The sequence below is a fragment of the Electrona antarctica genome (genome assembly GCF_951216825.1).
Source record: "Electrona antarctica genome assembly, chromosome: 15".
Taxonomy (NCBI): Eukaryota; Metazoa; Chordata; class Actinopteri; order Myctophiformes; family Myctophidae; genus Electrona; species Electrona antarctica.
This window is the reverse complement of record NC_136796.1, coordinates 28,762,937-28,784,597: the sequence shown is the minus strand read 5'-3', so window position 1 is coordinate 28,784,597 and position 21,661 is coordinate 28,762,937. Positions and strand designations below refer to the sequence as shown.

Genomic DNA, 21,661 nt, shown 5'->3' with positions numbered 1-21,661 from the left:
GTGTTTGGTGCTAATTATTGTGGTATAATGGTGGCAACGCTCATTATAATGTCTGAGCCTGTTTATTGACGTGTGGTGTGTATGTGTACACAATAATGCTGTGGAAGCAGTAATCCCTTGCATACTTAGAAATACACAGAGAGAATGTTGAACTGGAATATGTCTACTGTAAAGTATTTCCATAATGGTCAGTGCAAAGCGTGAAAGCAATTTCATTTATTTTTCTTCTTAACAACCGTCTTCAAATCAAACTACCGGTACAGTAATCGTACAGTAACTAACTAACTGAGGAACAAATATACTTTGACAGAAATGGCCAATGTGAAACCCTACTTCGCTTGAGAAGTTACACTAGCAGCACTATGTGCTTGGTTCAGAATTAAATGATGAAAATCAGTGCCTCATGAGCGATAAATCTGTTGTATTATATATGTTTAGTTTCCTTAACTGTAAGCATGTCTGTGCATGCCAGTGTTCTGAACTGATCCTGTGTGTGTGTGTGTGTGTGTGTGTGTGTGTGTGTGTGTGTGTGTGTGCGTGTGCGCGCAAAGCCGTGCGCGTGTGCGCGCAAAGCCGTGCACTCGGGTCCTTTGGCTGTTGGCTCATGTAGCGTAGCTACAGTGTGTTCATGCTTGCCAGTCTTGATTGATTGATTAATTCACAGTGAATGAGTGAATACAGTCACTGTTTGCATTGTGACTACTGTATGCATGATACAGTGGACTATTAGGCAACATACATTAGACTCGTATGTATACTGCATCAGACGTACTCGTACAGTGTGAATTTTACAGTGAATTGACAGTGGACTGTGTGTGTGTGTGTGTGTGTGTGTGTGTGTGTGTGTGTGTCGTTCAGTGGTACTTAATATGTTTGTAAAGATGCACAACTAACAGAATTTCACATCTGTAAATGCCATCCAGTAATCAGTAATCCAAACACCATCTTTATTTTATTTGTCTTCTCTGTTCCCCCCTCTCTCACTCTCTCTGTGTCTCTCTGTCCTCTCTCATCTGCAACAGCCAGGAGAAGGTGGCCTGTGTTAGAGTCAACGTCAACCCAGAGTCCACCGGGGAGAGCTCCACTGCCGAGACATTCTTGTGATGAGGAAGAGGAGGTGGCCTTCGTTTCTGAAACAATGTTCCACCATACACTGATAGACCCCTCCCAATGAGAGGGGCTGTCCTGGCAGTGGGAATGGAGGGGCATGTTGTTGAGGCAGCGCAGCCTGCCTGGACTAGTTCTTTCTAGAGGCCAACGGATGAGGTTTTGTTTTATCCACTCCTGGAACTCAAGCCGTTTGTCTCCGGTACACTCCGGTATGACTGCACGCCACGTCACGCAGGAGTGGAGGGCGAATGGGTGAATGGATGCTGCCCTCTGGTGCAGAAAGAAGACCTTATGTAGTGAGTTCTCACAATCTCAACACATCCACAGATGCCAAAGGAAGGGGGGGGGGGGGGGCCTTACAGGCACAGAGCTCTGATCTCTGCCATGCTGTTGCTTGTATGCTTGAGCTGAGTTTTAATTTCCAAACCAGGGGTACTGTAGGTTTTCACTTCTGTTGTATTTCTGTTATGGTTTTTAGCTGATTCCTAGTATTGTACATCTTGGTTTTAGCTTGTTGTTTTTATGTTATGCTCAGATTGTGTGAGCTTTCTTTCACTTCTAGTGCAATGCTTCTCAAAGTGGGGCCAGGGCAAAATTGGTTAATATGCCATCAAAATCCGTTTTAAACTACTTTAACTGTATTTTATACTTCAGATATTCGAGAATAGCTGCTCTAAAAGTTCACAACGTTTCACATTGTGAGCTTCTAGATCAGCTATTTTTGATCATCTTAAAAAAAATGGGAAAGATTTGGAATAATCTGGAATATTTTTAACAACATAAATCTTTTCTCCCGGCACAAAATCCTTTCAGATGGGAGATGTGGTGGGTGTGTCCACGGCCAAATACATATCAGGTTGGGGGTCCTTGACATTACAATGTTTGAGAGCCACTGTACTAGTGCACAATATACCATCAACTAAACTACACCAGCTTCACACACTTTACACTTCAGCCATTCAGGTTGTTTTGTAATCCGTCTGCCAACTGATTTACTTAATTAGTAATGTACAACTCACAGAACTTTAAAAAAAGAAACAACAAAGAAGAATGTAAGTAAAAGCCGGTAGAACTTTGTTGTTTTCACTTGCTTTTATTTTCCTCGTTTTTTCCATTACAGTGGCCTTATGCAGTGTATTAACCTGTGGATGGCAGGTTTACTGAATTACAGTACATGGTAACACTGTACATAATTTATTAAATGTGATATAATGAAATGATACTGATTCTGTAAAAGTTGTATTAATGGATTGGTAACTACTGTAATAGTACTAATACAGTATTACAGTGTACTTTGTATTTTCCATAGATTCATAGAAAATAATTCACTCAAATAATTCCACTGTAAAATGTAAGTGTTAATGCAGATAGCACTACTCGACTATTACTCCATAGTATCACTGGCACTACAGCTGGGGGTAATATTGGTGCTCACAGGGTGGTCAGATTATTTCTAGGTTAAAGACCCAATCATGACAGCAACATAACCACATCAGTAGCCACAACAAATAATGAACATGAAACAGGATTGGAAACAGATTTTAGGATTTTGGATTGGGCTGGCTATTCAAATGTGCTGTTATATGGTAGAAATAGTTAATCCTTAAAAATATTTGTTATCAGGAAACCCCTTTCAGAGGCCATATGACGTTGTTGTACTGTACAGTAAGCACTTTATATTAATTCTGACTGTGGTTGTCTTTGTCACAAGATGGCAGTGTTAAACGGTTCCGTGTTATTTCAGTCATTGCTGGCATCACAACTCTTTTAATAGAAAATAAATTATGATAATCTTAAATGATAGGGTGCAAAAAAAAAGAAAGGAAAAAAAACGGTTCTTACACTCAGTCCGCTGCACCTGTTTTTATACTGTCTGTATCTTTGTCTGTAATACTGTATAATGGCGTAAAGATTAATGTGGAAAGTTTCAGTATTACAGATGCCATTTTATGCAAACTATTTCTACTGTTCTTGTAAAATATGTAGATGTATTCTATTGGTTTGGCTCTTGTAAGTGCGGTCCTGTCTTAGCAATAAATGAAGTACCATGCAATGTATGGATTGGCAAATGTAGGTAACGATCATCCGAGGGAGATGTCTGTCTATCTGTGTGTCTGCTTCAATGGGTGTATTCGTGTGTACAGTAGCTAACTATACAGACAATAGCTTATGTGCCTTGTGAAAGCTCCTTGTGTGTGAGTCTTGTATTGTTAATGTGTTCATTGTATGTGTGTGTATTGTATCTAAAGATGTACAGATCCACATGTGGCACACTTAAAGGCCAAAAACTGACTGCCACCCTATGAGAGTTTTAAATATGGAAACCCATTTCCACCACTGAATACAATCCCAATTTGAATTGAATCCCCCCCCCCCCCCCCCCCCCCCCACACACACACACACACATCTATCTAAAAATATATTTTTTCCCCCCACAACTGCACTTTTGTTAACTTTTTTGACTTTATACTGTCTGTTGAATACAGTGATGATTTTTAGTACAAATACTAGGCAATTGCAAGGACATTAACAAAGCATTTCATTAACAATTCCAAGACAAAGCACAGTTTATCACAATCCATTTTATTTTATCCAGTGGCAGATGGACTTCCATACTTAAATCATACAGTATGTTGCTCTAACGTGAAATGATGCATGTCCAAGTTTGGTTCCCCCTGTTTATAGAACATACTGTATAAATAATTATGTTTTTGTGTTTTTGCTGTAGCATTCGTACACTATTGGAAAACTGTAATCCATATTGAGGTTCTCATTTTTTAACTGTTTAGTAGTGTGAATCAAAATGATCTTATACCACCGATATCAATAGAAAATTCTGCTCTGAAACAATCATTTATTACGAAAGCATTTTTCATAAAAGCATTTTCAGATGGCATAATAGCTGACAATATTATGTGTTATTTCAGTGGTAATTTTCACTTGCATTGTGCATAATGTCATCTGTATTTATCATCTACACAGAGACCAGTGACGTAGTACTAGATTAAAGAGACAGAGTGATGTATTTATCTATCGGGTGATCCTCAGAAAAAAAGCCAACCCTATCGACAAAAGAAAGGCAATTCTATTTTTCAGAATAGTATTAATTTGTTTATTTTCTTGAAAATACTATTTTTGTGTATCTCCTGTCAGTCTAATGCTATTGACTGTAATGTTTACTATGAATTTATAGATGTCTATCAGTTTAGAAACGGTGGGTGAATTCTGTTTCACTGTCTGATGTGTTTACAAATACATCCCTAGTAACCTACATGACATTGTCATTGACATGTTGCTTACATCACTGGTTCTGAATGTGGGGTCCAGGGACCCACAGGAGGTCCCCAGCTAAATGATTGACAGTTAGGAACCAAATGGACATGTGCATGAGGTTAATTATACAGTGCAGATTTGAGTCTGAGATAAATATTGTATCAAATGAGGGTCCATTGCCTAATGCATATAAACCTGGGGTCCTTAAAATGACAAAGATTGTCAATGGACATTTACATTGTGATGTTTCACAGACCTGACATCAGTAACGCACAGAACATCCTCCTGCTGTTGAACTCCTGCGAAAGGATGAAAGCTATTTTTTGTAATGGATGACAAAGCAATAAAAGCATAGAATTACATAAAGGTTTGTCGTTCCTTTATTCATTCAAGCCACTCAGCATTATTTTCCACTATCAAACATGCCAAAACTACAGGTGCTTCTAAAAAAAATCGAATATCATGGAAAAGTTCATTTTCTTCCATAATTGCGAATAAAGTAATATTTAAGACATATTTAAAACCTTTTAAACAAAATCTTTGAGTATGGCATACAGCTCATGAAAATCAAACTATCCGATCTCAAAATATGAGAATATTTTATGAGACCACTAAAAAAACATTTATACTACAGAAATGTCATCCATCTGAAAAGTATGTTACTTTATGCACTCAATACGTGGTCTGGGCTACTTTTAAACAAATTATTTCATCAATGGGGCGTGGCATGGAGGTGATAAGCCTGTGGTCCTGGAAGCCCAAATTTACTTTGATAGCAGCTTTAAGCTAGCTCATTTGTATTGTTGAATCTAGTGCCTTCCTCTTGGCAATACAACCTAGATTCTCTGTGGGATTCAGGCCAGTTGGCTTGTCAGTTAAGCACAGTAATACCATGGTCAGTGCACCAATTACCAACTACTAGTAGTTTTGTTATTGTGGGCAGGTGCCAAATCGAGCTGGAAAGGAAAATCAGCATCTCCATAAAGCCTGTCAACATACAGAAGCACAAAGTGCTCTAAAGTATCCTGGCAGATGGCTGTGTTGACTCCAGTGTGAAGTGGATCAACACCATGCAGATAACATGGCCCCAAAAGAATCAGTGTTTTATCAATTTCAGATAAAACACAACCATCTACCGTATTAGGATATTTTACAGCACTGTGCTTCCGTATGGTGACAAGCTTTATGGATATACTGATTTACTTTTCCAGCAGCACTTGGCACCTGCCCAGAGCCAAAACTACTAATTGGTGTACTGACCCCTGTGCTTAAATGACCAGTCAACTGGCCTGACCTGAACCCCACAGATATTCTAGGTTGTATTGTCAAGGTGTGAGACACTATTCAACAATACAAATTAGTTTAAAGCTACAGTATCAAACTAAATCTGGGCTTCCATAACACCTCAACAGTGCCACAGGCTTATCACCTCCATTGATGTATTATAAACAAGTTTAGTGTTCTCAAAAAATATTCTAATATTTTGAGATATAATTTTCATGAACTGTATGCCATAATCAAGATTAAGAAACGTTTAAAAATGTTCACTTTATGCACAATGAATCTAGAATATATGAAAGTTTCACTTTTTGAATTATATTACTGAAAAACATGAACTTTTCCACGATATTCTAATTTCTTGAGAAGTACCTGTAGTGTAGATGAACAGCAAGAATGTTATGCTTGCCCCATAAACGAGCAGGTAAAGGTAAAAGCTGGTAAAGGCTACAAGTATATGGATTTTGCATCACTGGCCTCAGTTACATGCACAAAATGTATTCAGAATGAATGAATTCATTCCGAACAGAGATTCATACCCAACTGTTTACATGGAACCTGAAGACAAGTATTCCTATTCCTCAATTGTTTACATGACCAAACCATTCATTCGGAATATAACTTTGGACTATAGAGATGGCCAACCCATAACCGTTATCCCTTAAGAAATGAATAACCGACAAACACTAATTTACAATTACAATTTACAATTACAATTAAGGCATTTAGCAGACGCTCTTAATCCAGAGCGATTTACATTAAGCAATAACAAAAAGCATGGCATACATCACATATATAAAAAGTACACGAACAGCTGATCAAATAAAATAAAAATATATTTTGAAGGGCAGTCCCTGCAACCACTCCACCCAAAACAACCCAGAACTAAAATACACAGCATCCATACACCCATACACTGCAATTGGCAATGGCACTGTAATTCGCAGATGGGTTTGTAAATAGCGCATTTTATTATGGGTAAAATAGCCATCCCTGCTTGGACATGGGCATAAAGCACTATAAGGGCAGACATGTGTAAAATAATACATGTATTCCAAACTCCCAGTAGCATTCGGAATAAAGTGTTTATATGGTGATCTATACTGATTCAAACGGTATATACCACCCCTCCAGACCGGAATGAAAATTCATTCGGAATGGGATATTCTATTCCAATTGAGGTGTTTACATGAGCCTTTGTATTCTGATGACTGGAATTAATCCATTCATTCCGAATGAATTTCTGCATGTAAATGGGGCCACTGTGTTTTGTTGTGGAGCACTTGGTGAACTTGCTTTTGAGAAGTGCTATAGGCCTACAAATAGTTAATTTATCTCAAGCATCATTCCTGAAATAGACAAATACCAGCTATGGAAATATTAAGAGGCCACAGCCCACTATGTACATAGGCAATTTTGAGTAAAACAAAGTTATATTCTATAAAGTATTGAATTAACCTTACAAATATAGAGAAGGGAAATATTAGAGAATGTATTTGCAGAAAATTAGAAAAGTTCCATTATTCATTTTAAACCCAATACAATTAACTTCAGAGTCCCCACTCTGAGCAGCCATCAGCTGCCATAACTGTCAGCAGGCATCTCTCCGTTCTCTCGTATTCATATCTCTGCTCTAAACAGTTTGATTGTTAACCACCTCACGGTCACTGAATATAAGGAAGCATTTTGTAAAAAAAATTAATAACCGGTAATATGAATCATCATTGTAAGCCAGTATGGTAAAGTAAAGACACTATAACCATGACATTTTCAACAGAGCTTTATTGTTGTAGAAGATCAACTGAACTGGCAAACGTGCGTTGACAATGAGGAGGAAACCAGAGTCACAGATCACCCCAGATTTGTGTTCAGTCCAGTGTAGTTTCCATCACAATTATACAACCTGCGGATCTTTTCAATGTCAAGTTTCGTCAAGCTAGTTCTCTGTCCCATTTTAAACCCACAATCACCAGAAGTATGGTCTACGATGGTGGGTAAGCCATTCGCAGAGAAATAGTTACTTCCGTAGTGCATGATGGAACAAGTGTCATATTCACAATTTAACATGTCGCCGTGTATCTGGCGAAAGTTTCTCTTCATCTTCGGGATGATGTTGGCATAAACAATCTCGATGTATTTCCTGTGGTCCGGCCGTGTGTGTTCGTGGTTGAGACCCAGAGCATGCATGATCTCGTGACAAATGTTACCTGTGATGCAGTAAGGCCCGACGTACAGCGCCTGACCTCCACCGATGCAACCGACGTAGGAAGCACAGCCACGCTTGTGATATTGGAACATCAGGTAGTTGTCGTCGTCTTCGTCTCCCTCTTTCCTCTCATGGAAGGTGATACAGGTGACGTCGGATAGCATCTTCATCGCTTCAGCAATGGCAGTTCTGTGGGTCTTTTCCGTCTTTAACTTGCCCGTGATTTCATATGCTATTGGTACCGAGATGCTGATGCTTCCGCCCACTCCTCTTTCCACTCGTTGCCTCCATAGGTTGTCCACTGCGTTCCTGTATTCCTTCATCAATATATCCCCTTCCATGATGGCTGGAGAATAATTATAATAATCTTCGCTGCCCTGATGAAGCCCGAGCTCTGTCTCTGGGTTTATCGTTGGTGTTGTATCATTTTCCCACTGATGTGCGGTATCATTTTCCGGCAATGGACTGCTGTTAACGTTTCTAACAAATTCAGAGAAAGCAAGGATTTTTAAAAGCATCTGAAACATGACTGCAGGTGAATGCGGGTGTGACTCGAACCCTCAATACAATAACTGAGCAAAGTGAAGTGTTCCAAAGATTATTTTTTACAATGAGTGGCTGCTTGCTTGGATGTGTTACCAGGTGCAGACAGTGAGTCTAATTAAAACTCGCTACCAATTGGGTCACGGGGGGCGGGGCCCTGGACTGGAACACTCGTCTCGGCCTTAGCCTAGCCTCGGTCCCAGGCTCACTTAACTGCGAAAAAGAAGAGGCCTGTCTCGGCCTGTCGGCCTACAGGTGTGTTCAGTTATTCAGGCCAATTAGCCTACGTCCTGTGTGGGCGACTGGGCGTGCATGTCGATTATAAGTAGCCTAACTCTGTGACAACTCTCACACTCCTGTTAGTTTTGTTACACATTTCCTCAGGTCATTATTTTTGCCCCATAGGTGTTTGTGACATGCAGGCCGGGTATTTGTTAAAATCATTATCAAACACATGACATTTCCCAAAAGATAATGCATGCAGATCTAAAACTGGAGATTAAAAATGAATGATAGAGGGGAGATATAGCCTAGCCTTTAAGGGATAAACCCCACCCATACTCAACCTACTGAAAACATCTGGCTTACTTGGCTATGTTATTCTATAAATGTTATGGCTATATTTTAGTTATCTAGTAGGCCTAATTCAAATATAAACACACATCCTACAGCTAGGCCTACACCAAAGAGAGAAACTCCAACTCGTTTATGCTCAAGACAAGAAGTTAAACGACATTTCGACCCTTAACCCTGCAAGTCGAAAGTTCTAATCCATTCTGGAGCAGTATTCATTGTAGGCCTACAGAAGCCTTCTTTCTATTTTAATACACCTGTGCCGGTGTGTCGCTACAATGATCCGTTCGTTGGCCCTACTGTATATAAAGCAGGACATGTAGTTTGTAGTCTATGGTAAAAGATGATCCAGTACATTTCAACCAAAATGCAATCTCCTGTCAGCTGCAACAGGTGCGAGTGTGACTGATAATGTGAAGTGATCAAGACAACAATGGGCTGCAAACTCCTGGAACAATGGCTCAACATTTGGAAGCAGAAGAGCCCATAAACCCGAGAATAACGCACAGACTACTTTTGCTATTACGTTTTTTAATTTCGGAAAACCTATGGACTTATCTAGCCACGTCACGTGCCAAAAGACTGGTGAGGTTTTGAGACAAGTCATAGAATACTGTAGGCCTGGCCTACACAGCTTGTAGTCTTCAACTTGTAGGCCTACTGTAGTAGTTGAAGTTCCACCCGTGACCTCCCAATGCATGGCCTACCTGCTGACTTCATCCACCCATCATAATGTTGATTTACCTTATAAAAGTGACATCAGAGAGGCTCTGGCTGCTTTGCAGAACATGAATGATGGCAAACTATTGGGGTAAGATGGAAATCAATCACAAAAAAAAAGAAATGCCGCAATATGAATATGCATGCAGATCTGTTTGGTTTGTGCTGCAGCTGATGTACCTTTATGGATAGCTCTGGTCCATAGCTCTATCTAAATGCAACGCATTAGAGCTATGGACCAGGATATGAATAAGATGAGCAACTGGTATAAAGAAAAAAAGAGACGATCCGGGCACTGCCAACATGTTTCGACCTAACCGGTCTTGAATTCTTGCCCTGATGAAGACCGGTTAGGTCGAAACATGTTGGCAGTTGCCTTTTTAATTTAATAAAGGCTTTCCTCCTTTTTAACTGAGTGCCCGGATCATCTCTTTTTTATCTTCATGCCGTGATCCTGTTTGATCCGTGTGAGCACCTTTTTATCATCACCTGTTTATATCTCTGTCAAGCAACTGGTTAGTTTTTGTTTTTATTTCTAAGATGAGCAACTGGGTTTAACTTTCCACTAAGTTGAGCATATTGATATGATTGTTGTACCACATAGGCTTTATTTGGGAAATGGGCTGCTACAGAGAAACTAAAGGTTTGTTCTAATAGAATGGGTTTAACTTTCCACTAAGTTGAGCATATTGATATGATTGTTGTACCACATATGGCTTTATTTGGGAAATGGGCTGCTACAGAGAAACTAAAGGTTTGTTCTAATAGAATGGGAACATGAGCTTTTTTGCATGACCAACTTATACTGGTTAAGTTAATTGTGCCAAAGGAACACCTCTTTCAGTAATCAATTTGTGAACTACATTATCTTGGCAAAATGTTTTTGTTTCTAGGCCGGGTAAATGTAAAGTGTGAAACCCCCCTTCTCCCTCAGGTTAATATCTGGTGTTGGTGCTGAAAGCTGAAATGAAAAAGATATACCATCTTAAAGGTAGGCCATGCCAATACTTTTTGCACAGGCAGTTACAGTATACGTGTCTTGCAGTGTGCTCTGCTGTATGTGCGCTAAACTGGCTGTTGGATAGTTAACTTCTTTATTGTACATTGTTCAGTATGCATTTTAAAGGCTGATTTAGGCTAGTTTTGAACCCTTCCGACCTCTACTGGTTTTGTTTCAATGTATTTACTTGAATTTTGAGTACTTCCATCCAGGGTGTGCAGTGTTAGAGACTCTAGAGAGGCAGGGGCTGAAAGCTCGTAAGAGGGCACTTTTGGACAAAACTAGCATATCTACAAGCTCTCAACACGCTGCGACGTGTTGAGAGCTTGTAGATCGATTAGTTCAAAGCAAAATGCTGTGTTGAAGTTCAGGAGACTTCGGGGAGACTTCCGGTATGTACTGTATGGCATGGAAAGGAAAGGAGTGGCATTTGCATTTCTTTCACCGTGTAGTAAATGTTGCATTAGTGGTCTGGAAACGGCAGTTGTTTTACAGACGGGTAAAAGGGCAGGGGCTGAAGCCCCCGTTGATGTCTATGTGTGCATGTCCCTGCTTCCATCACTGGACGTAGGCAGCTGGTTTGTTCTTCAGATGGTTCTTTGTTGCACTGCATTGGAAATATGAAGATGCAGAGTTTGGCCTTCAGTGTTCAGTATTGGTAATTTGGTCGTTTGTTTTAGTACAATGGAAAACATTTCTCTTGTTGCGTTAAGTCCTCTAAAACGCCACTCTTGTGGTATACAATATAACATTTGATATATGGGTAGCAATCCCAAGGTCAATCCAAAAGTATGCATGTCGGCCTTCCAAACCCTTAATTACTCAAGTACAGGATACCTAAAACATATCTATATGTGTGTGTATTTCTTTCTTCCTTTCTTTCCAAACTCAAGTCGAGGGTGAATTGGTGCTGGTTTGTGCAAACCATATTGATTTGGAGACTGTTGGCTATTGAGACAAGTGTTACAGACTTTCCATTCTTGATATTGGTGGCATACTGTATGCGGCAGCAGCCACTCATTGTCTTCTGTATGATTCGTGGTGGGGTACCCTAACCGTAAGCACGACGCAAGTTCATGCAAGGCATGTCAGACCAACGCCTGTCGGGAGCATCGGGTGATTTCCCCATGTCGGACCTTTGGTGTGTCGGATAAGCGTGCGCACCCCGATTGGTGTTGGTTGGTGGTGAACGTCCAATGATGCATACTCATTGACCTAGAGTAGTATAGAGGGTATATGGACATGCATAAAGTGAGTGGGGCAAAGTGACTTTGACGTTGTTTAACGTCATTTAATGCAATGTGTAAACTGACAACCCATTTAGGACAGTGTTTAATGTGTACTTTTGGGACCAATAGCATTCAATTACGTTCTAAGAAAACTGTCAGGACATACACTTAAAACTGGTCGTATTCGATTAAACTAAAGTAGCCCTTTTAAACAGTCTTGCATACAGCCACTACAAGCTGGTGAACAATATAATATATCCAAGTTCGACAAATATTGCAACTACAGTATAAAGACAACACTTGTTCAGGTTGTGAAACAGAAGTAGTGTTTTCCTGGTACAACATTACAAAGATGCTCACCATCTACAAGTATATAACAAATTATAGTAACCAATACTACTGTATACTTGTAATATTTCTACCATAATAAAGCAGTTTATTTCACTAATCCAGGTTTCCAAGGATTCAGATGGCTGTTTGCACAGTGCACACTTGCATCCATTGTCTTTGCTTCAGAGAAAAACTGTCCTCTGATGAGCAGTGGTTCCATATTGATTCGCAACATGGTAGGGATGTGACTTTCCAGTGTAGTTTGAGTTAAAGTCAATGACACCCGCCGGTCGCATGTGGACTCCAAGAGAGAGTCGCCTTGCAATTGAAACGGTTCCTCTGGGTAGCAGGTCAGCAAAGTGACTCCTCTTACTGAGGAATGTGTTAGTATGGGTAACTGTCATTGCCCTGGACCCTGTGTGTGTTCAGTTTACACTACTGAGTGAGGGTGCCTTTTGATGTCGACTTGGAGGCTGATCAGCCTGCATGATCACCTGTTCAATTCCAGGGGGAGGGGAAAGGTGTCTTTCTGTATTAGTGACCCATACAGGCTAGAGAGTCAAATAGGAGTAGGATGGAGGTTCCATCTGGCAGGTGAGCCAGTAGGGTAAAATAGCAGTGGCAACACAGAAATGTATGGGGAGAATCAATTGGTATAACGACTAAATCGGGAGGGGGAAAAATAAAACAAAAAGAAAATCTAAAAAAAAGAAAAAAAGACAGGCCTGTAAAAAGTCATGCAATTGTGGTAGAACCACCGTATTTGAATATATAAATTAAAAACAACTCACAAGGAGCATTATCTTAGTGCACTGACTGATTGTACTCAAGGGCAGTGCTTGCACAGACTGTCAGGTTGACCCGCCTCAAACTTCCAAGTCACTCCCTAAAGGCAACTTCACCCTACAACTCAGTTTGCAGCATTAGGCGGCCCCTCTGGAATGAGAGACATGAAGAAAGTTATGATGAACGACCAGGTGGAGGACAGGAAGCCCGCCTGTGGGACACCGTTAGGATCTTCTGCCCCTTCCTCTCCGCTCTCTCCGTCATCATCCAGGCCTTCATCCATCACCCGTTCCTGAATGAGAGGACTGATTGTATCAAACAGGCCAATGTAGTACCGTCCGCAATATGTTGAGCTCTAGTATAGACTCTAGAAATATAGAGCTAAAGAGTAGAGCTGGGATGTGATTTTATTTTTCAAAAATAGCAAAAACCTAGCTGATAGATTTGTGCTATTTACCATACTATTGTCACAATATTGATCAAGGTACAGTATATATTTAAAAAATATTGATTTTGTCCATATCGACCAGATCTCGTATAGAGATATACGTTACTTAGTGCTCTAGGTCTAGACCTAGAAATAATAATAATAATGCTACAGTAACTAGTGATATGCTGTAAATATACTGTATAAAAGTTGAAATAAAACTCTAGTCTAGATATATATTGCTGTCAGTTTCAAATACTGATCCTAGGTCTATGTCTATGCAAATGTATGTGTTGTAGACTGGAATCTCTGAAAGAGACTACATCAATTCTGGGTAATCATGGTTTACTCAAATGCCTCTCAGCCTGGGGAAGTATTCTTGATAAAAGGTTACAAGGATGAATGAGATTACTACCATCTCTTGCAAATCAGGGTTATGGAGCTCTCCCTCCACGTCGTCTCCGGGAAGCCGGACTTCATTCTGAAACCAGCCTGCTTGTCCCCTAGGGAACACACACAAGACACAAGAGGATGAAGGGGAGGCGAGGGGAGGAAGGAAGGAAGGCAATTACACTTTTGTTGCCAAGTAACATGAGTACTCAAAACTTAGTTTGCTTGGTTGATGCCTGGCATCATGAGAGCTATAAAACATTTAATCAAGATCATGTTGATAATTCCTTGGGTGTGTGGGCGTCAGACTCATGACTAAAATGAAACGGTTCTGGACCCAGGAGATTCGACACTGAGGCAAACCTGCTTCAGACTAGCTGGCGGCTGGCGCTGAAACTAACAATTTCATAATCGATGAATCAGTTGATATTTTTCATTATCGGATTAATCTATCTATGCCATTAATTTAGACCATAGAATTACAGTAAAATAAAGTACAAAACCATAGTAGATACATGCTCATCATACATTTTTGGAACCCAAACAGCTTGCTGTTTACCAAGCAGCCAAAAACACAACTTCTCATTTTGTAAGATTGAACAAAGGCGAGTATTCAACATTTTGTAAAATAAAGATTATAGACCACTAAACCAATTATTTGTTTAGTCAAATGTAATTGCATTAATTTGGCTAGTTTATTCGAATAATCGCTTCACTCCAATATCAAACATGCTTCCCTGATGTGATTATTTGTAGTTGACAAGACACAAGATTGAACAAGATTTAAGAACAGAAAGGGAGGGAACTCACAGGTAGAAACCCAACAGGGCGACAAAGACCAAGAGGAACCGGCTGAAGGTGGAGTAAAAGTAGACGATGCTGAGCAGGATGGCGGCGCGCGCCACGGTGTACGCCCAGTCCAGCCAATCACCGTTTTGCTCGTCCTCGTTCAGGACCTCCCCTCCCTGGGCATTCATCTGGACCTGCTGCGCGTTGCCACGGCGTTCTTCCGCCAGAGGCTGGTTGGGCAGACTGGACGACCGATGAGACTGAGCCGAGGCCTGCTCTGGCCTGAGATGCTGAGTAGAGGCAGCCCATGCTTGACTGAGGAGAGATGGGGGGGGGGATTGTGATTTTTATAGCTTGTAGATCGGCTATTTTGCTATTCGTTGATGATCAAGTATTATTTAGGACTGCGATACAGAGGCAATCTGAAATTTAAACTTTTTCGTATTTGATTTCAGTTTGACAACTATTTCACAGTGATGTGAAATAGGACACGAGGAGACGTACTAATGCATGTAGTACTGCTGAGCATATAGCTGCTGCCACCACATTAGTGTCATGGGGGGGTACGTGGCTGCAGTGGTCACATTCGTGAGCGGGGCTGGCTGTGGGGCATGTTGGTTCCACGAGTATCTGGAAGAGAGAAAAGATCGAGTTAGTGGAAAACTGTAAACTATTGTGAGCTGTGTGAAAATGTTCAACGATTTCTTTGTGCACACTCCTTCACACACTGCAGTAGTAGGATGGCGTACACTATTCTGAAATCAGTCTTAGAATGTCTTGATACACTGCCGTCAGATTTGCTCAATATAAGTTTGGATAATTGTATTTAAACATTCACGGGTGAAGCCCGTCATATTCGGGTTGCGTCATTCCTGTCATTTTACGGCTCACGGGCAATGGCCATCGTTTGCGTAATTTCATTAACTACCATTCATCATTGACTTTGCATGCAAGCATGCCAAAGACTCTGTAGAATGGCTGGTTCAACCACCCTTGGGACATCAGCAATACAAATGTGTGGGCGATTGCTTGGATGGAGAGAGAGATGCAAATGACAGACGTATGCAGGATTTGTAGAATTTATAGATAGATGCATACAACGGTACACTCTTACCCATGCATGAAAGCATGATGCATGGGGTAGTAAGGATATGGACCCGCTCGATGTCTCAGCCCATCACCACTCTCCCCAGGAGAAGACAAATGGCTGTTCTGACTAGCTGAGGCGCTGCCAGGATTCTGACTGGTCTGAAACATGAAAAACAAAAGAGCTAGATATTGGTACTGTATGTAGTATGGTCATATTGGAACATCTATTCAGCAGGAGCTATAGATATCTACTGTAGGTGTAACTGATGATGAAACATGATGAAATTAACAGGTATAATAGGTGTGATGGTGTGGTTATGGTACCGCAGGGCCAACGGAGGGGCCTTCGGGGGACTTGTTAACGCTGCTGCCGTGGGGCTTTGGGGACCCAGGAGGTGTCCGCGACGCGCACACCAGATGAAGCATGTGGTATTCATCGTGCTGTAAGAAAGCACCATAGATCATTAGCAAACTATTGCACAGCCAACGGCGTGAAATGAAATGTCCATTAGTGAGCGCTAATTAAAGGAGAATTCCGGACCAGCACTTTTCTTACCGTAAATCTGATCTTTTGGTAGAGGCGAAAAAATAAATAAAAACAACATTCAAAGCGGACCGCAGCTCAGAGCATGCATGCTGGGTCATATGCTCGTTCACCTTTTTACAGAAGCCCCTTTGGGACAAAACGCTGTCTTTGGTCATTATGAAAGACAGATGTGTAGAAAATAATGATCAAGCGATCGAAATATGCGATTTAGCCTAAGACCCAGCGTGCACGGTCAAAGTTGCGCTGCGCTTATGTATTATGGACCATCAAGCTTTATATTTCAAAGAACCTTATAATGCCAACCTCACCATCAATTCCTTCAACCTGGCATCTCTATTTTTGGAATATCATAGGCAAAAGCTTTAAAAAAAAAAGTTTAGGGTTATATCTGCTATTTTCATATTTGTTGTATCATAATGTGTTAGAGAGAGAGAGACAACTCTCATCCTTATCCGATACAAGGCAGCAACCTTTACCTTTCTTAGCACGTCTTTCAGGGTGAAGTGGTCCAAAAGCAGCTTCCCAGAATACACCAACCTCTGGTCTTTGGAACTCTAAAAATACAACAGTGAGAAATGGGTTAGCAGAGAAGATGTGTGGATGGTCTCAAGTCTGGAATATTGTTCGCCATAAAGCTACAGTCAGAGTGTGTGTGTGTGTGTGTGTGTGTGTGTGTGTGTGTGTGTGTGTGTGTGTGTGTGTGTGTGTGTGTGTGTGTGTGTGTGTGTGTGTGTGTGTGTGTGTGTGTGTGTGTGTGTGTGTGTGTGTGTGTGTGTGTGTGTGTGTGTGTGTGTGTGTGTGTGTGTGTGTGTGTGTGTGTGTGTGTGTGTGTGTGTGTGTGTGTGTGTGTGTGTGTGTCAAAACCCAGACATGCTGACTTGTGCATTTAGACCCTCCGTCGCAGGAATTGATGACGCAAGATGGTGGGTTTGACCGCGTGAGAATAGAGCAGTGGGGTTTACAGGATAGATGAGTCTTAAGTGGATTAGACACAATGTAGGCCTACAGCAAGGTCACCGTGTTCTCCTCAGGCTATATGCTGCTGTATTCAAAAGGGACCGTGTTAGGGTCAGAAGTTCAACTTTCTCTAATTCGCCCATGTTAAAATAAAATGCATAGAAAAAGATTATGGTAAACCTGACTGGTGCCCTTTCACAGTACAATTTCCCCAACACTGGGATTAGGGGGACACAATCCCAACTGTGTTTACAATAACTGCTGACAGAGCAGAAATGTTTTAAAATCACATTGGCAGCATAAAGGAATTTCACCTGACTATTACCCTCCATTCAGCTCAAACACAAAGAGATTCGAATTTCTAAGAATATTACAAATATTCTTTTACAGTGGTCTATCACGCTTAGCCAAATGGCTACCTTTACTTAACTCAACTACAAGAATTATGTTAAGGTTACTAGTCTGAAACACATACAAGTTATTCATGAACCGATAGTGTTTTTTCAAGAAATAAGGGCAATAAGCCCTTGTTCATCTCAGCACAGTGTGAGCCGAGCACACACACACAATCATTCTATTTAGAGACATGTTAGCTGGTTTTCCCTACTTCCTTCACAGATGTTACCGCTGATACTAATGAGGTCAAACAGAGTCAGGATGCTGTTTGGGCCGATCAAATAATTAGTAAGAAGCAAAACAAAAAGGTTTTGTACCCTGCCTTTTCTTTTCTTCTTTCTAATTATTTGATCTGCCCAAAACATTGTGTTTATAGACCGTCGCAGTCCCGCCTCCTACCCTGGACCAGGAAATGATTCTCCGTTCATTTTCCTCATAGACATTTCAGAAAGTATTTATTTAAAGACGTTTACGCCGGACAAAGCCAACTCGAGTCGTGACAAATCATGACAACAAACACAATCTTTTGGGCCGAACAAATAATTAGAAAGAAGAAAAAAACGGCAGGTTACAACACTTTTTTTGTTGTTTTTCTTCTTTGTAATTATTAGTTTGGTCCAAAATATTGTTTGTGTTGTCATGAGTTGTCACGACTCGAGTTGGCTTTGTCCGCGGCGTAACCGTCTTTAAATAAATACTTTAAGAAATGTCTATGGGAAAAATGCATTGGGTTTCATTTCCTGGTCCATGGTAGGGGGCGGGACTGCGACGCTCTATTGTCATGATTTGTCACGATCCGAGTTGGCTTTGTCCACGGTGTAAACGTCTTTAAATAAATACTTGTTGAAAAGCCTATGGGGAAAATTAATGGGGAATTATTTCCAGGGCCACTGGTCGTTCTGAAAGGGGGCGGGACTGCAACGCTCTACAGTGCATGTTGGCTCACTCAGGAAACACTCTGCTACACCAGTGGGTCTCAAAGTGTCCTTGAGTGGGTTCCAAATGGCCCTGTACGGGTGTGTAACTCTGAGTGTGTACACATTTGTACACTCAAGAGTTATGGGGGTCTTTGAAATTAAAATGTTTGAGGACCACTGCACACTAAGTGGAACAGAGCCTTAATTAGTATCGGTATCACCTGTGAAGGAAGTAGGGAAGCGGCCTGGAAGTAGGAAGAGTTATTCTATAACTAAGCGCACTGTTGTGTCCTTGATCAAAGGACCCGTCTGTAAAACAACTGCCCTTTCCAGACCACGAATGCAGCATTTACTATTTTTCGAGTAGGTCTGCTATTTTTGAAAATCAGAGCAAACATTTTTAACTCAAATCTTTGAATATATATTCTTTCACAGCGAACGTTTTTTTTTTTTTTGGCTTTCGCCTTTAGGGACAGACAGTAGGCTGACAGGAAATGGGGAGAGAGCTGGGGGGAAGACATGCAGTAAAGGCCGTCGGGATCGGGAGTTGAACCCGCGGCACACTGCCAGCCTGGACCACTGAGCCATGGCCCAGGCAGGCTACAGCGAACGTTTTTAACTAAAATCTTTGCTTCTGGGGGGGCCATGGAACAACATATTTTCAAATGGGGGTCGGTGGCAAAATACATATGATTTGGGGTCCTTGACATGAAATATTGAGCACCACTGATACAGAAACAGGTATTTCAGAAAACTGTCAGGATTTAGAATGTCGATGTCAGGCCTAAATGGGTTAAATAAGGATGCCAGGTTGAAAGTGGATAAGAGCATGGACAAGGTGGAATTAATGATGGAAATATAATTAATATAATTATATTTAAAAGTTAATTTCATCCAGCAGTTTTTTTTATACAGATGAATGGTAATGATTCAAACTAATGTGAAGAAAGAAGTGATTAAAAGCCTAACGATCATACATTATGAACTGTATACTCACTGGTTTACTGGGGTACACGTCTGACAAATGGGCCTTAAGTTTCTCCACTGTCCAGTTCTGGAAGCAGTTGATGGTTTGGTCCTTGTACCTCTGGTTGGGAGCTTTGATGACCAGGATTACAGGGCTGTCCACAACACCTTGTTCCATGTTTCAAAACCATCTGTCTTCAACCCTAAAGTCAGAATCGCTCGATACTAGCGCTAAGTTGTTAGTGATGCTCTTCTATACACCGTCCGGTCCACATAATTCCTTGGAAGAACAATGTTTTCAGACCCTCAGGCTCGTCAGAGAAGAGCTGGAATGTACTGTTGGAAAACTGATTCAAGCCTCAGCTGCAAGCTGGATCAGATGGAACACACATGGCCCTGTGGGACAAATAAAGATGGAGATAATGATATAGTTGATCTTCCAAGCATGAAAATTCAATGGGGATGGATGGACAATATTGATTAAATCAAATCTCTCTCTCTCACACACACACACACACACACACACACACACACACACACACACACACACACACACACACACACACACACACACACACACACACACACACACACACACACACACACACACACACACACTTAATTTATTGGTATTTGTTTGAGAAACCATTAGTAATGTGAATTTTGATTGAAGTATTTAACAGTTTGCAGAATTACAGTACATTTCAAGCACAACTCAATACAAAAAACTTAACTGAGTGGACGACCCAATAAAGCACTACACTTGTTTACCTTGTTCAATTCATCATAATGTTAAACCCAAACATGGAAAACGTCATTTCACTCAGCTTGTCTAATCAATTTATAGAATTACACCACTTTACTGCAGCTTAAACTCATTTATCCAATGTTATAGCAAAATACGCTATATTGCTATAGCTGGTAGTTTGTTTATATGATACATTTATTTCATTGTCAATGTGGAATCAGCAAATATTTGGCACTGAAATCAATAGTGTTGACTGAAGGGAAATATTTTGTATGAGAATCAGTTTAGATTTAGCTCACATGTACATTGCATGACCGATTTGTGACAAAGATGGTGATAATGATACAAGAAGCAAATGAGTATAAATAGGCAGTGGAGAGAGGTTTTATTCTAGTGATAGACTGGAGGTGTTGATAGAAGGAAATTATACCACTAATATAGTAATGTTATAAACATTGGGGTAAAACTACAATACATACAGGAAAAGTCCATGTACAACAAATCTGTGAGAATGTATAGGCTGACATTTAACAGGGTCGCCTGGGTCGGATTGGGCCTTTGACGACAACAAAGGTCCACTAGACTAGACTAGACACGACACATTTTAGGGTAGATCAGATAAGAAGCACGGTCCAGACTCCATGTTGACAACATTAAAACAACCATGGGCTTCCAATCCAAACAGGACCACTATAGCTTCCCAGGTTAGCAGGCAGGCAGACGGCTATAAATGCAGAAGTTGTAAAGGCGAACTTATCTGGCCGAAAACACTTATTAGGGCATTTCGTCTCGAAACACACACACGACAGGGAGGGGAGTTTACATACCTTAGCAATAGCAATGAATCCCCAAATCTCTTGATATGTACAAAACAAGCTTTATCGTGGTTTACTATCGTGTTATTCGCAACAGAAGAAGATGGAGCAATCCATTGCGGACGTGACGTCACAAGGGAGACGAACAGCTGATCAGATCAGTCCATTCATGTTCATGATGCTGTGTACTGTAATTAAAGATTGTAATGTATAATGTGCAATACTTCTAGAGATTGTATAATTATTATGAATTAGATACAGTACATGGAATCCGTTTCACACCTGACATTCTTTATAACAATGCTGTGAAGCCTGTGATTTTAAAGAATACAATTTTAAACAGCTCAAATGCAACTATCTAATGATATTTGGCTCCATCTAGTGTTGGTGGTTGACGCCAACACTTCCCTTAGAATCTAAGCCAAGGGAAGTGTTGGCGTCAACCACCAACACGTCTAGATGGACATATAGGGCTCGTTCGGAAATACCGCACCGGAGCACACTGGCCTATTAGTTTGCATTGCACAGTGCTCAGTGCGCTATTTCCGAACGTGCCCCTAATATCATACATC

The 21,661-nt window shown here is 40.8% G+C and overlaps 3 protein-coding genes across 5 annotated transcripts in view; 1 reads left to right on the top strand and 2 right to left on the bottom strand.

The window, feature by feature from the left end:
* LOC306938357 (sodium bicarbonate cotransporter 3-like) overlaps positions 1-4,739 on the top strand; it is an 84,524-nt gene extending 79,785 nt beyond the window's left edge. For both annotated transcript variants that reach the window (XM_079522488.1, XM_079522489.1), the window contains one exon: positions 1,023-4,739. In XM_079522488.1, the coding sequence (XP_079378614.1) occupies positions 1,023-1,104 (82 nt within the window). In that variant the 3' untranslated portion in view covers positions 1,105-4,739. The remainder of the gene's footprint in view (positions 1-1,022) is intronic.
* Positions 4,740-7,512: 2,773 nt separating this feature from the next.
* LOC306938031 (bone morphogenetic protein 1 homolog) lies at positions 7,513-8,208 on the bottom strand (the record flags this gene model as incomplete). Its single annotated transcript, XM_079522054.1, has 1 exon — positions 7,513-8,208. The coding sequence occupies one exon, from the start codon at positions 8,206-8,208 to the stop codon at positions 7,513-7,515; it is 696 nt and encodes a 231-aa protein (XP_079378180.1).
* Positions 8,209-11,653: 3,445 nt separating this feature from the next.
* On the bottom strand, positions 11,654-21,237 carry LOC306939007 (homocysteine-responsive endoplasmic reticulum-resident ubiquitin-like domain member 2 protein). Of its 2 annotated transcripts, XM_079523443.1 has the most exons (9): positions 21,102-21,237; positions 19,558-19,922; positions 16,767-16,844; positions 16,068-16,184; positions 15,769-15,902; positions 15,159-15,284; positions 14,676-14,969; positions 13,891-13,978; positions 11,654-13,340 (listed from the first exon to the last, which is right to left on the bottom strand). In XM_079523443.1, the coding sequence occupies exons 2-9, from the start codon at positions 19,702-19,704 to the stop codon at positions 13,173-13,175; spliced, it is 1,152 nt and encodes a 383-aa protein (XP_079379569.1). In that variant the 5' UTR covers positions 19,705-19,922; positions 21,102-21,237; the 3' UTR covers positions 11,654-13,172. The 2 variants fall into 2 exon arrangements, with proteins under 2 accessions (XP_079379569.1, XP_079379570.1); XM_079523444.1 differs by lacking the exons at positions 19,558-19,922; positions 21,102-21,237 and adding an exon at positions 16,599-16,650.
* Between the last annotated feature and the right edge of the window lie 424 nt (positions 21,238-21,661).